General features: G+C 38.1%; 1 protein-coding gene across 2 annotated transcripts in view; it reads left to right on the top strand.

The window, feature by feature from the left end:
• STXBP5L (syntaxin binding protein 5L) overlaps nt 1–14,429 on the top strand; it is a 399,309-nt gene that overhangs the window by 378,487 nt on the left and 6,393 nt on the right. For both annotated transcript variants that reach the window (XM_004373644.3, XM_004373645.2), the window contains 2 exons: nt 2,915–3,275; nt 10,642–10,807. In XM_004373644.3, the coding sequence (XP_004373701.1) occupies nt 2,915–3,275; nt 10,642–10,807 (527 nt within the window). The remainder of the gene's footprint in view (nt 1–2,914; nt 3,276–10,641; nt 10,808–14,429) is intronic.

The following is a 14,429-nucleotide window of genomic DNA, read 5'->3' as shown; positions in this document are numbered from 1 at the left end:
GGGCAAATACTAAAGGGAGTAAGGGTTCAAGGCAGGGAGACATTAGGAGGTTAGTACAATAACTTAGGTGGGCAGTGGATGGTTAAGAGTAGAAGTGGTGAGACATGATCAGAATCTGAGTATATTGTGAAGGTCAAGACAACAGGATTTGTTAATAAATTGGATTTAGGATGTGAAAGAAAGACAGAGGTCAAGAATGATTCCAAGGCTTCTAACCTCAGAAACTGGTGAGATGGAATTGGCATTAATAGATATGGGAAAGACTGTGGGGAAGAGTTTGGAGGGGAATCTCAGGAGCTCAGTTTTGGACGTTAACTTCGAGATGCTTATTAGACACCCAAGTGGGTGTCAAATATCTGATATCTGTGTCAGAAATTTGGGGATAAGTTCAGACTATAGATATAAATATATGGCCCATCAGCTTATAAATGGCATTTAAAGCTATGAGGTTGGTTAATTTCATCTAGGGCTCGAATATAAATAGAAAAGAGAAAAGGTGCAAGAAGTCAATTTTGGGACATTCTGATGTTTTAAACTCAGAGCAGAAAGGAGACTGAGAAGGAATGGCAAAATGGTAGGGAGAAAACCTGATAAATACAGTGTTTTGTAATCCAGTGAAGTGCTTTAAGGTAAAGAGAATCATAACTGTGCAATATGTTGCTGGTATGTCAGTAAGATGTGGCCTGAGAATTGACAATCGGTGAACAATATGTAGGTAGTGTGGTTGAATGGTGCGAGAGAAAGCCAGATTGGGATGAGCTCAGAGAGAATGGGAGTATAACATTGGAAACAATGAATATAAGACAATGATGTTAAAGAATTTTCTAAGAAAAAGAAGTGAAATGGGGTAGAAGAGAGTTTTTCTTTTTTAAAGAGAGAAATAATAGCATATTTTTATCTAGTAGAAAGAGAAATATTTATTATAAAGAAAACAGAAAACAATTGCTGGGATAGAATCTAGTGCACAAGTGAAGAAATAGGTCTAAGTTAGACACATAGAAAGTTTATTCACAGTAACAGGGGAGAAGGTAGAGTCCACGGAGATATAGGCAGGTAGGTTGGTAGATGGAGGCAGCTCACTGTAGTTCTCATCTGATTGCTTCAATTTTCTCAGGGAAATAGGACACATAGTCATTAGCTGAGATTGAAAACAGGGGATGGAGGAGTATTAGAGGTTTGAAGAAAGTGGAGAAAGCTTTCACTTATTTTGTGCTGACAGCTTGCAAGCATTAGGTATAAGTAAAATGGCTTCTAATATGTGAGTTTCTTGCCTATCTGACCTACTTTAGACTGTCTCCAAATCCAGTATACTAATATGTTTATACTTAGAAAAGTCAGCCCTTGGCAGGTAGTTATGGAAATGTGATTTTACAGAAGGATCAATCGTAGATGAATTCTAATTAAATCATTCTCCATAGCTTTCAGCAATATTTGTTCTTCATGGAGGTTACTACCTTAACCCTCAGACTGGAGCACCTAAACTCCTCCTCCCCTGCCCTTCTAGGACACTTACAGGTTTCTTAGTTCTAACGTGGATTTAAAAATACAGCTGAAATGCTAGATCATTCAAATATGTTATTTTGAATTAGATAAATTTTAAGTACTTTAAATTATATACTATATACAGTGCTTTTTAAATGAAATGGTTTTGTTTTTATTTATCTCTCTTCCCTTTTCAAGTCTCTGTCACATGTACACTCTTGAGGCAGATCTGTCTGAGTTCATGTGCTTAATCTCTCTACAAAGATGTCAATACAGGGTACTGCTTAGGGGAGAGAGGAGCCCTGGTGGCCCAGTGGTTAAACACTCAGCTGCTAACCGAAAGGTAATGAAGTTCGAATCCTCCAGTCACTCTATAGAAGAAAGATGTGCAGCCTGTTCCGTAAAGATTTACAGCCTTCGAAATCCTATGGGGCAGTTCTCTTCTGTCCTAGAGGATTGCTATGAGTCAGAATCAACTCGATGGCAATGGGATGGGCTTAGGGGAGAGTCTGGAAATTTCCAAAGGTCCTAAGCTTTACAGTATCCTCTCCTCCAAGAATGGTAAAAAGCACCAATAGGTAATGGTCTGGCATGGATATTCAACCTTGGAGAATCCAGGTGAGTAAACCCCTTTTTTTTGTATAAAGACACATAAGCGTGCTTAAGAGCTGACTGTAGAAAGATTTTCTTGTTTTGTTATTTTTAATAAAATTAAAATTGGCAACATGTTATGGAAATAGATAATGGTGATGGTAGCACAACATGATGAATATAATTAACGTCAGTGACTTGTACACTTAAAATGGTTAAAGTAAGAAACTTTTTGGTATATATATTTTACCACAGTAAATTTTTTAAATGCTAGTGTAAATTGTAGACATTGAAATTTCATGAAATTTATCCTGATGTTCAATTTCAGAAGTAAAAAATCATTTTCTAGCAAATGAGCCTGTGAAATAAGAAAATAGAATCAGATGGCATAATTTTTTTCAGTTGAAGTTATTTCACTAAATTAAAGCTATAAATTTTTTTTTTATATTTGCTTTTTAAAAATGATTTTAAGGGAGATTATTTAGTGTACTGAAAGAATACTAGGTTAAGAGTCAGGTAACCTGAGTTCTAGTCCTGGCTCAGCCACTAATTTGCTGTGTAACCTGGCCCAACCCCCATTATCTTTCTGGGTTTTGGTTTTCTCACTAATATGAGAGGATTTGACAAGCTGATGTTTTAGGGTTCTTCCAGACCTAAAATTCTATGATTCCAAATTTTTTCAACTGATGAACTAAAAAGCTACTGATTAATATATATTATTGTAATATTATGACACTCTAGATAAAAATTATCATAATGTAGAACATTCATTGCCCATAGGTGAATAATAGATGTCTTAGAAAGAATTTCACGTGGCAGTGATATGAAATTGTTTTTATAGGTACGTTCCTCTCATTGAAAGGAGCTGTACTAACATTCTCCTGCATGGACCGAACTGGCGGATTAATGCAACCGCCATATGAAGTTTGGAGGGATCCAAACAACATAGACGAAAATGAAAAATCTTGGAGAAGAAAACTGGTCATGAACTCGTCCTTTCCATCCCAAGAAATAGGAGATCATCAGTACACAATAATCTGCTCAGAAAAACAGGCCAAAGTCTTCTCACTGCCTTCTCAGACTTGCCTTTATGTTCATAACATCACCGAGACGTCTTTTATACTGCAAGCAGATGTGGTGGTCATGTGTAACAGTGCCTGCTTGGCATGTTTTTGTGCCAATGGGCATATCATGATAATGAGGTACTTGCCTTCTTTATAAATATCTGGTCATCACAACAGTGCCAGCAAGGTAGAATTCTGAAAAGCATATGTGTAAGGTGCACGATGTTATCAAGCAGCAACCTAGGATCATTGTTTTATTCTATTTGTGAATGGGGTGGGGTAGGGCAGGGGCTGGCTAAAAGTACTTGGCATTGTGAATGAAATATATATTTTAATTGGCATCAAGGAATCTAAGGAAAGCAACAAACATTTACTGAGCACATGTTATCTTCCAGATGTTAGGCTAGGCACTGGGAATATAAAGGTGAATAAGCTACAAGGAAAAGAAATGAACCGTTACTGTGTTTCATAGTTCACATAAGAAGTTTACATACAGAATTTCATTTGATCTTTATAGCTTGTCTAAGACATAGGAAAAGAAGTATTACTTATATCCTCGATTTTACATGTTAATGAATTAATTTGCCTGCAGTCAAAAGTCTATGAAAAAGTGAAGTCAATACTCTACAGGATACTAAAATCAAGTTAGATACTTTAATAATAAGGTATTAGTTGAGAGAATTCGTTGAGGTATTAGTGAAATGAAATAAAATTAGTGAGACATTAAAATAATAATTAGTGATTTTATGAATTCAGCACTTAATAAATATACACTATGTACAAGTCACTGTCATTCTTTTTAAAACCTCATGTAGTTCCAAACTGATTGAGACAGTTAAGCACTGTACCAGGCCTGTAAAGGGTATAAAAATTAGTTAAGATGTGGTCCTAGCCCTCAAGAAGCGTACTGTGTAATTGGGAGATAAGACAGGCACACAAGTAATTATAACACAAAGAAAATGTAAATTCCAACAGAGGAAATAATAAAATTGAATTGAAAGCCTTGGAATAGTTGAACATATGTTATTATAAAGGGAAGTTGTGAGGAGGAAAGTAAACTAGAGAGGTGGATTGGGACAAATTATTGAGGATCTTGCACGGAAGGTCAATGAGTTTGACATTAATTGATTAATTAATTAATAGGGAATGGGATTTTTTTAAAGCAGGTAATGAACCTGCTCTAAGCTATGTACAGGTTTCTCCCGCGATCCGAAAGTAGAGCATTCCTATGAAACTTTCCGTAAGCCAAAATGGCGTAAAGCGAAGAAGCAATTACCGTTAATTTATATGGGACGTTTTTTGAGGGTTCTGAGACCCAAAAAATAACCTACGTACGGTTTTACACTAAGCGTATAATACCTTTACAAGCTCCCTCAGGCTTTTCTGATACCTGAGGACACATCTTGCTAACGAATGCACAGAATCAATCCAGATAAAGCAGAGATGCTCACAGACACACTTCTAAGCTACCGCGGCTTGATGCTGACCTACTGAGTGTAGTCCGGGGAGGGAGCTTGGCTACGCTGCTCTTGCTCCTCAGGGTGCGTGCTGCCTCTAACGGCTTGCTGCAAAACAAACGCTGAATGCTATTTCCGTTTTTCGCCTTTTTTTGGTAAAAGCGAAAACCTCGTCAGATTTCCTTCGTTTAGCAAAAACAGGTACTAGGTAGGTCTTTCATGAAAGTGAAATGACATAAAGCGAACTTTTAGAAAGCGGGGGAAACCTGTATTAGGAAATATGCATGGAGAGAGAGCTCGAGGTGGGCTTTCGAACTGACGAGACAGCTATACAGAGGCAAGAAGGGAACAGGTATGAGGTATAATGGAGGGAAACTTGCTGAATGTAACAGTGATTTGTTGTGAAAGGTAATGAAGCTAATTAAATCTCAGATGAGAACTTAAAGGTAAAAATAAAATGTTTTTTTAACTTGGATAACAGTGATACCTTTCACAGTAGGAGAACCTGACGGATTTGGAAAGACTAATAATGAGAAGTTTGAGAATAAATACTTGGAATTTAAAGTGCTTATAAGCCATCCGGAGTCCCTGGGTGGTGCAAACAGTTAATACACTCAGCTGCTAACTGAAAGCTGTCAGTTCCAATACATCCAGGGGAAACTAGGAAGGAAGGCCTGGCAGTCTACTTCAAAAAAATCAGCCCCTGAAAACCTATAGAGCAGTTCTACTCTGACACACGTGGGGTTGTTATGAGTCAGAATCAACTCAACAGTAACTGGTTTTTTTTTTTTTTTTTTTTTTAAATATTTTATTGTACTTCAGGTGAAGGCTTACAGAACAGAGAGTTTCTCATGTAACAGTAACACACATGCTGTTTTATGACATTGGTTAACAACCCCACAACATTTTAACCCTCTAAATTCTCAACTTTTTTTTTTTCTTTTGTGAAAATACACATAGCCAAAGATACGCCATTTCAAAAATTTTTTTTTTTACATACACATTTAAGTGACATTGACTACGCTCTTCTAATTGTGCTGTTATTCTCACTTAAGATGAAGGCTTACAGGACAAAATAGTCTCCCATTTAGCAGTTACTACAAATGTTGCCCTATGACAATGGTTAACAATCTCACAACACATCAACAATATCCTTACTCTACTTTGTGTTCCCTATCATCAGCTTCCTACTCCCCTTCTGCCTTCTGGGCCTTGTCACTGGACTCCTGTACCTCGTTACTCTCATGGTTTTCAACAGTAACTGGTTTTTAATAAGCCATCCATCAGAGGTTTAGCAAGCAATCTAAGGTCTGGACTCTTAGAAAAACATGGGCAGAAGATCCAGTTTTGAAAGTGGTCTATATAAATGCATTGGTGAAAGTTAAGGCAGTAAATGAAGTTATCAAAGAAGATAGTATAAAAAGAGAGGAGTTAGACTGAGCTGAAGCTGGAAACTTTGGGTATCTCTACATTTATACAGTGGAAGAAAGAAGAGAATCCAGCAAAGAAGATTGAGAGGACGTCATCAAAGAGATAGCAAAAGGACCAGAATGGTATATCTTTGGGAAGTACAAAGGAGACCAACCACTTGCCATTGACTCAACACCAACTCATGGTGACCCCATGTGTGTAAGAGTAGAACTATGCTCCATAGGGTTTGCAATCTCTAATTTTTCAGAAATAGTCAAGCCTTTCTTCCAAGCTGCCTCTGGATTCAAACTTCCAACCTTTGAGTTAGCAACTGAGCACGTTAACTGCACCACCCACGGACTCCAAAAAGGAAACAAGAGTATCAAAAAAACGGAGGATGAAGGTGATCAAGAAGTAGTCAAATATAACAGAGATCAAAGAATTAGAGCACAGGAAAAACACTAGATCTGGCAGCTAACAGGGTATTGGTGATCTTAGAGAAAGCAAATTTTAGGAGCATGTTGGAGGCAAATGCTGAATTTTCAAGGGGACAAAAATAGAGGCAGTTGTATAGATCAGAGGTCATCACACTACACCTCGCAGTCCAAATCTAGCTCCCTCATTTCCAACCCCCACTCCCATCTGCAAGCTCAGAATAGTTTTTGCATTCTAAATGGTTGAAAAAACAAAGAGGACTATTTAAAGATATGTGAAAATTACACGAAATTCACATCTCAGTGGTCATGAATAAAGTCTTTTTGAAGCACCGTCCCCATGGTCCCCATTTGGTTAAGCATTGTTGATGGCTGCTTTGCACTACAATGGCACAGTTGAGTCGTTGCAGCAGAAACCATGAGACCTACAGAGCCTAAGATACTGTAAAACCGAAACACATTGCCACTGAGTCGATTCTGACTCATAGTGACCCTACCGGACAGAGTAGAACTGCCCCACAGGGTTCCCAAGGAGCAGCTGGTGGACTTGAACTGCCGACCTTTTGGTTAGCAGCCAAACGCTTAACCACTGTGCCACCAGGGCTCCAAGATATTTACTGTCTGGCTCTTTAAAAAAGAGTTTGTGGACCCCTCGTATAGATTATTCTTTCTACAAATTTTGTGGTAAAAAGAGATGAAAGACAGAAAAGTTCAAAAATGAAACTAGGTTTTGAGTGTATTTTTTGTTTTTGTGTTTTTTAAATTTTTAGTAGGGTAGAGACATGAACAGATTTGTAAGCCAAGGGAAAGTAGTTAGTGAAAGAGAAAGTTCTAAAAGAAGAAAAACATTCGTTTTATGGTCTGCTCATTGGCTTATATATTTTTGGTTCTTTCTCTCTCTCTTTCTGTCTACCTAGTTTTCCCTTTCTCAAACCATTTTTAGAGATTGCTGATGAAGGTCATTCCAGCCTTGTTTGAAAATGATGACATTGATGACAAATGATGACATTACCTCCTAGACAGTTTTGAAGAAAAAAGTGTGTGTTGTGTGTATCTCTCACACACACGTTCTACCCTCCTCCAAGCTAGCATGTAGTCACTCAAAATTTGTCTTACGTTAAACTATTACTCTGTCACAATTGGAAGTTTAGCTTCATAGTGATTACTTACCCTTTCTTTTGCCAAATTTTAATTTCTTTTTTTCTCAGATGGTATTATGTATATCTCAAAATTAATTTCTATTTAAATGAATATATACTAACATCTACATTTATGAAGAAGGAGATTTCTTGAGAAATGAAAAATAAGAGACTTTAAAATGCCACAGGAGTCATTGATAAAATATCTCAGTCTTCCTTTGCCCTTTGTAAAAGCTACTTTACATGAAAATGGCTACTTTTATAATATGTCTTAGTGGAAACTCTTTATGTGTTCATGAGGATTATCAAAAAATTTTTTGAAAAGGGAACGATTTCTACATGGTTTTAGTAATATATAGTGGCTAGGAAATAATGATATGTATTCTGCTGTGTGGCTTGAGGAACTGAATCCAACAACCCGTTAGTTACCCAGCACGATTTCTGTGTAAAAGCGTCCCTGCACGCAAAGTTTTTAAATCTTTTTTTTTTTCAATGTTAAGAACAATTGTTCCCAGTTGTTGTTGTTGGGTGCCATCAAGTCGATTCTGACTTCTAGCGACCCCATATGACAGAGTAGAACTGTCCCATAGGGTTTTCTTGACTGTAACCTTTATGGAAGCAGATCGCCAGGTCTTTTTCCTACAGAGCTGTTGGGTGGGTTGGAACTACCAACCTTCCTAGCCCTTAGCGTTGTTTCTTTCCTTTTCTACCTGAAGTTCCTTTTTTGTTGTTGTTTTCTTTTCTTGGCTTACATTTATTATGCCAGATAGATGAAGCCCATCAAGAAAGTCAGCTGGAACATCCCCACTATCCTGACCCATTAATCTGACTGAACCGATCATGGAAGTGTGTTTAACTGGGTTTGTTTTGAACCCATATCTTAAGGAACTTGGTACCTGAAGTGCTACAACAGGACTATCCAATAAAAATGTAAAGCGAACCACAATGTGGGTCACATATGTAATTTTATATTTTCTAGTAAGTCGCCAAATTTTTAAAAAGTCACCAAATTTAAAAAAAGAAACAGGTAAAATTAATTTTATGATTATATTTCGTTTAAATATATCTGAAATATTTCAACATGTCATCAATAAAAAAATCATTGAGCTATTTTACATTCTTTTTTTCATACTAAGTCTTTGAACTGTGATGTGTAATTTTTTTTTCTTTTTTATTGTTGTAGTTTAAATGAAGTTTACATTTCAAGTTAGTCTCCCATACAAAAATTTATACATATGTTGTTATGTGACCTTAATTGCTCTCCCCATACTGTGACAGCACACTTCTTCTTTCCACCCCTGATTCCCCATGTCCATTCAACCAGCTCCTAACCCTCTCTGCCTTCCCATCTCACCTCCGGACAGAAGCTGCCCGTTTAGTCTCTTGTATCTACTTGAGCTAAGAGGCACACTTCTCACGAGAATCACTTTATGTCCCAAAGTCCAGTCCAATCCCTGTCTGAAGAGTTGGCCTCGGAAATTTTTTGGTTCTGGGCTCATAGAGAATCTTTGGGCCATGCTTTACGGGGTTCCTCCAGTTGCAGTCAGACCATTAAGTCTGGTCTTCTTACTAGAGTTTGAGTTCTGCTGCTCCATCTGATATGTAATTTATACTTACACCACATCTCAAGTTGAACTAATTACATTTCAACTGCTCGATAGTCACAGGTGCCTAAACCAAAAACCTGTTGCTGTCAAGTTGATTCCAACTCATAGTGACCTTATAGGGCAGAGCAGAACTGCCTCATAGAGTTTCCAAGAAGCTGCTGGTAGATTCGAACTGCCGACATTTTGGTTAGTAGCCAAATCCTTAATGACAGTACAGTGCTATTGGAACCTCATAAAATCCTATTTCAATGGCACAGATTTCAGGTCCAGTTTTATAAAGTGAGGTTCTAGGGCTCAAAGTGTATTTACAGACTACTTTCATAAGAGAGGAAACCTGGTGGCGCAGTGGTTAAGAACTATGGCTGCTAACCAAAAGGTCGGCAGTTCAAATCCACCTGGTGCTCCTTGGAAACCCTATAGGGCAGTTCTACTCTGTCCTGTAGGGTCACTATGAGTCAGAATCGACTCAACAGCAACGGGTTTGTTTGTTTGTCTTTTTCCATAAGAGAAACAAGTACTTTTTTCCCCAAAGATCAAACAGTTGCCAATTTTATAATCTGGGGTCATTTAAAATTATTGTGCACATTTAGAATTAGTAGGATATTTTCAAAACTTGAGATTTAACTGTAGTTTTTTTTTTTTTTTTCTTTTTGGCGTTAGAGGTATGATTAAGAAACATACAGTGGTTTATAAAACTGGCTCTAATGACAGTATCCAAAGGGACACCCTGGTGACTAGTTAAGCAAAATTATTCACTACAACATTAGGGTAAGCATATAGCCACTAGGTAAGACACTTCAGAAGTGTGTTATTCATTTGGATGTGCAAATTCTGATCTATTATTTATAACTTATTCTCATTCCCTTACAGCCTCTGTTGTATTTATTAATCATGCCTTCAGTGCAGGTGCCCCAAGCTGTAGGTAATTTTCATTCCCGGTGGAGAGAGGTGGCAAAGGTACCAGGGGCAAAGCCACTCCGTTCCCAGACACAGTGAACTGGACTCACTGCACACTCTCTCAATGCATAACCTCCTCAGGCTCAAGAGTTTCGCCTTCAAAAGAGACAGTAGAGCAAATATGCAGCCAGCCTCTTTCTACTTGTGGTGCTTTTGTGGTAACCAAAGGCTATAACCAAATTGTAGGAACCTGTGAAATGCTGCAGAAAGCATCCCTGAGATTGCTGGCCACTGCATGTAATCCTTCAAAGGCATTTGCTAAACATCCTAGTGGATTAAGAGAAAAGAATTGTATCCATGACTTTTTTGTGTATGTGATTTTTTGAGAAACTCTAGCTTATTACCACTGAGCCTTCAAAGAGATAAAAAGAAATAGTCATAAGATAGTGGTTAAAAAAAAAAAAATTACTGTTTGGGTAAGGATCTGCAAATTCTATGCAGAGGAATTCAAAGCTTCTAATGACTTGAGTCTGAAATATGGATTTTCTTTTTCCATTCAGCCTACCTAGTCTTCGCCCAATGTTGGATGTTAATTATTTACCACTGACAGACATGAGGATAGCACGGACGTTTTGTTTTACCAATGAAGGACAGGCGTTATACCTTGTCTCCCCTACTGAAATTCAGCGGTTAACATACAGCCAAGAAATGTGTGATAATCTACAGGTAGGTCAGGTACATGTATGAAAAAACATCACATCTGGTTGTAAAAAGAGACAGAATGGGAGATACGTCTAAAAGCTAAAATATTCTTGGGTCAGACAATAAATATGCCTTTCCTGGAACATGTTTTGAATATATATTCTTCAGTGTGACCTTACCAAATTTCTAGTGTGGTACTAGGTATGCAGAGAAAAAACAAAAAAGAAAGAAGGAGAGAATGTGAAGATCATCCATATTAATAGTTAATCTTTATTTTATTGTTTGTTTTTTGCCCATAAGGAATCTTATAAAAGTTATAAATCTTATAAAAGTTATAAACTCATAAAAATTTTCATACAGTTCAGAGAGTTTGTGGATTTTTTTTTTTTTTTTTTTTTTTTAAGAAATCCTAATTTTGCTTAAGGGGCCTGCAAAATAAATACATATCCGGTGGGTTTCAGTTTGGCTTTTGTCTTTGATTACAACAGTAAGCACAGCCTAGAGTCAGAACAGGTATAAAAGCCTAGTAATCTTGGGAGAGTAAGAATGGTCATAATATTTTGAAAGAGCATCTTAGAGATTTATCTGGTTTAATCCCCTTAGTTTCCAAATAAGAAAACTAAAACCCATTCATTGTAATACAGAGGTTAAAAGTGTAAGTCCTGAACTATTGGAGTCATATTTTGGCCCCCTCTATCAATGTGACTCTGAGTGTTTTACTTAACCTGCCTGTATGCTCTATCTCGGAGCACTGTTGTGAGAGTTAAATAAGAATTCATATAAAGCACTGAGCACAGTACCTGGAACATACTAGGTTTTTTTTTTTTTTTTTTGTAAATAAATAATAATGTCATTATTATTTATTACTGTTACTCAACAAGTATTCATTGAGTATTTTCCTATATGTCTGGTACCTGGCTAAGCTCTAAGAATACGATAGTAAGATACAAATCCCTACCTGCCAGTGTGGAGGGAGGGACAAGTAAACAGACAACCACATGACATATGGAAAATGATCTTTTTGGTGCATCAGTGCTGCAGAGACAAATAAGGGAACATTCGGGTAATGGAGCAGAAGAGAGGATAATTACAGAAGAATTGTGGGTGAAGGTGACTTCTGAAGGGCAAGTAGGAGTTATTCAACTGTTCGGATGGCTGAAGATGGAAAAAGTAAAGATATACTAGACTGAAGCAGTTGTTGTTGTTGTTAGGTGCTGTCCAGTGGATTCCGACTCATAAAGACCCTATAGGACAAAGTAGAAATGCCCCATAGGGTTTCCAAGGAGCACCTGGTAGACTCGAACTGCTGACCTTTTCTCTGGCAGCCAAGCTCTGAGGCACATGGCAACCCTGGGGTTCAAGAAAGTGCAGGGTTGGTCAAGCGAAAAGAGTGGAGGTGTGGTGCTGGAGAATTAGTCAGGAAAGACCTTGAAGCACCTTGAAGATCCTTAAGGAATCTTGCATTTATCCTAAGGGCAATAAGAAGTCATCGGAAAGTTTTAGTGGGTTTGTTTATTGAAACAAATCCCCTGGCTGCAGTATGGCATTTGGTTTTGAGAAAGCAAGACTGAAGGTAGGGCGAATAATTAAAAAAAAAAAAAAAATCCAAACCCGTTGATGTGGAGTTGATTCCGACTCATAGCGACCCTAAAGGACAGAGTAGAACTGCCTCATAGGGTTTCCAAGGAGTGGCTGGTGGATTTGAACTGCCAACCTTTTGGTTAGCAGCAGTTGCTCTTAACCAGTATGCCACCAAGGTTTCCGGGAGAATAATTAGGATAATTTTTTTTTATTTTAAATAATTAAGGTGAAAAATAACAGTGGTTTGAAATAGTGGAGCCAGCAGTGAGGATGGAGAAAAGTTAGCAGATTCAATAGCCGGAAGTGCAATCATTTGCATTTGAGGGCTATTGGATGTAGAAGTGAGGGAAGGGAAAGAATTGATCATTATTCCTCGGTTTCTGGCTTGGAGAACTAAACGGGTAGTGGGGCCATTTCCAAAGATAAGGAATTCAGGAGGAGGAGCACAGGTCTGGTGAACAGAGATGAGGGGAGAGGATGAAGTTAAGGTCATACTGCAAGTTCATAAACAAGCTGATATAGGTCACACATCTCCTGATTCTTCTTTTTTTTAAATTTTTTTTATTGTACTTTACTTGAAGGTTTACAGAACAAATAGTTTCTTACTAAACAGTCAGTACACATATTGTTTTATGACATTGGTTAATAAACCCACGACATGTCAACACTCTCTCTTCTTGACCTTGGAGGACCTTTTTTTTGGTGAAAATATACATAGCCAAAGTTACACCATTTCAAAAGCTTCTATATGTACAATTCAGTGACATCGATTACATTCTTCCAGTTGTGCTGCTATTCTCACTGTCCTTTTCCAAATTATTCCGTCACCATTATCTTCAATTTACTGCCCCTTAGGTTTCCCATCAAACCTTTCGAGTTGCTGTTGTCAATTTGATCTCACATAGATAATTCTTTTTTTTTTTATATACCTTAGATGAAGGTTTACAGAACAAATAGTTTCTCATTAAACAGTTAGTACACATATTGCCCATGACAATGGTTAACAACCCCACGACATGTCAACACTGTCCCTGCTCAACCTTGGGTTCCCTATCACCAGCTTTCCTGTCCCCTCCTGCCTTCTAGTCCTTGTCTCTAGACTGCTGTGCCTCATTAGTCCCATTTTGTTTTATAAGGCTGTCCAGTCCCCAGCTGAATGGTGAACATCGGGAGTGACTTCACCACTGAGCTAAAAGGGTTTCCAGGGGCCATACTCTTGGGGTTTCTCCAGTCTGTCAGGCCAGTAAATCTGGTCTTTTTTTGTGTTAGAATTTTGTTCTACCTCCTTTTCCACCTCTGCCCAGGACCCTGTATTGTGATCCTGGTCAGAGCAGTCAGTGGTGGTAGCTGGGTACCATCTAGCTGTACTGGACTCAGTCTAGTGGAGGCCATGGTAGCTGTGGTCCCTTAGTCCTTTGGACTAATCTTTTCCTTGTGTCTTGTTCTCTTAATTCTCCCTTGCTCCCAAAGGGGTGAGACCAGTGAAGTATCTTAGATGGCTGCTCATAGGCTTTTAAGATCCCAGACACTACTCACCAAGGTAGAATGTAGAACATTGTCTTTATAAACTGTGTTATGCCAATTGAGCTACATGTTCCCCGAGACCACGGTCCCCACAGCCCTCTGACCAGTGATTCAGTTCCTCGGGGAGTTTGGAAGTGTCTATGGAGCTTCCATGAACTTTCCTTGTACAAGTTGTGCTGGCTTCCCCAGTATTGTGTACTGTCTTACCCTTCACCAAAGTTACCACTTATCTATTGTCTATTTAGTTCCCCCTCACCCCTCCCATCCCTCGTAACCAACAAATATTGTTACTTTTTGTGTGTAAACTTTTACATGAGTTTTTACGGTAGAGGTCTCATACCGTATTTGTCCTTTTGTGATTGACTTATTTCACTCAGCATAATGTCCTCCAGTTTCATCCATGTTACGAGATGCTTCACAGATTCATCATTGTTCTTTATCTTTGCATAATACTCCATTGTGTGTATGTACCATAGTTTGTTTATCCATTCATCTGTTGATGGGCATCTAGGTTGTTTCCATCTTTTTGCTATTGTGAACA

Source organism: Trichechus manatus, unplaced genomic scaffold (assembly GCF_000243295.1).
Source record: "Trichechus manatus latirostris isolate Lorelei unplaced genomic scaffold, TriManLat1.0 scaffold00026, whole genome shotgun sequence".
NCBI lineage: Eukaryota > Metazoa > Chordata > Mammalia > Sirenia > Trichechidae > Trichechus > Trichechus manatus.
Note: the sequence above shows the minus strand (reverse complement) of the source record. Positions and strands in the feature narration are given on the sequence as shown.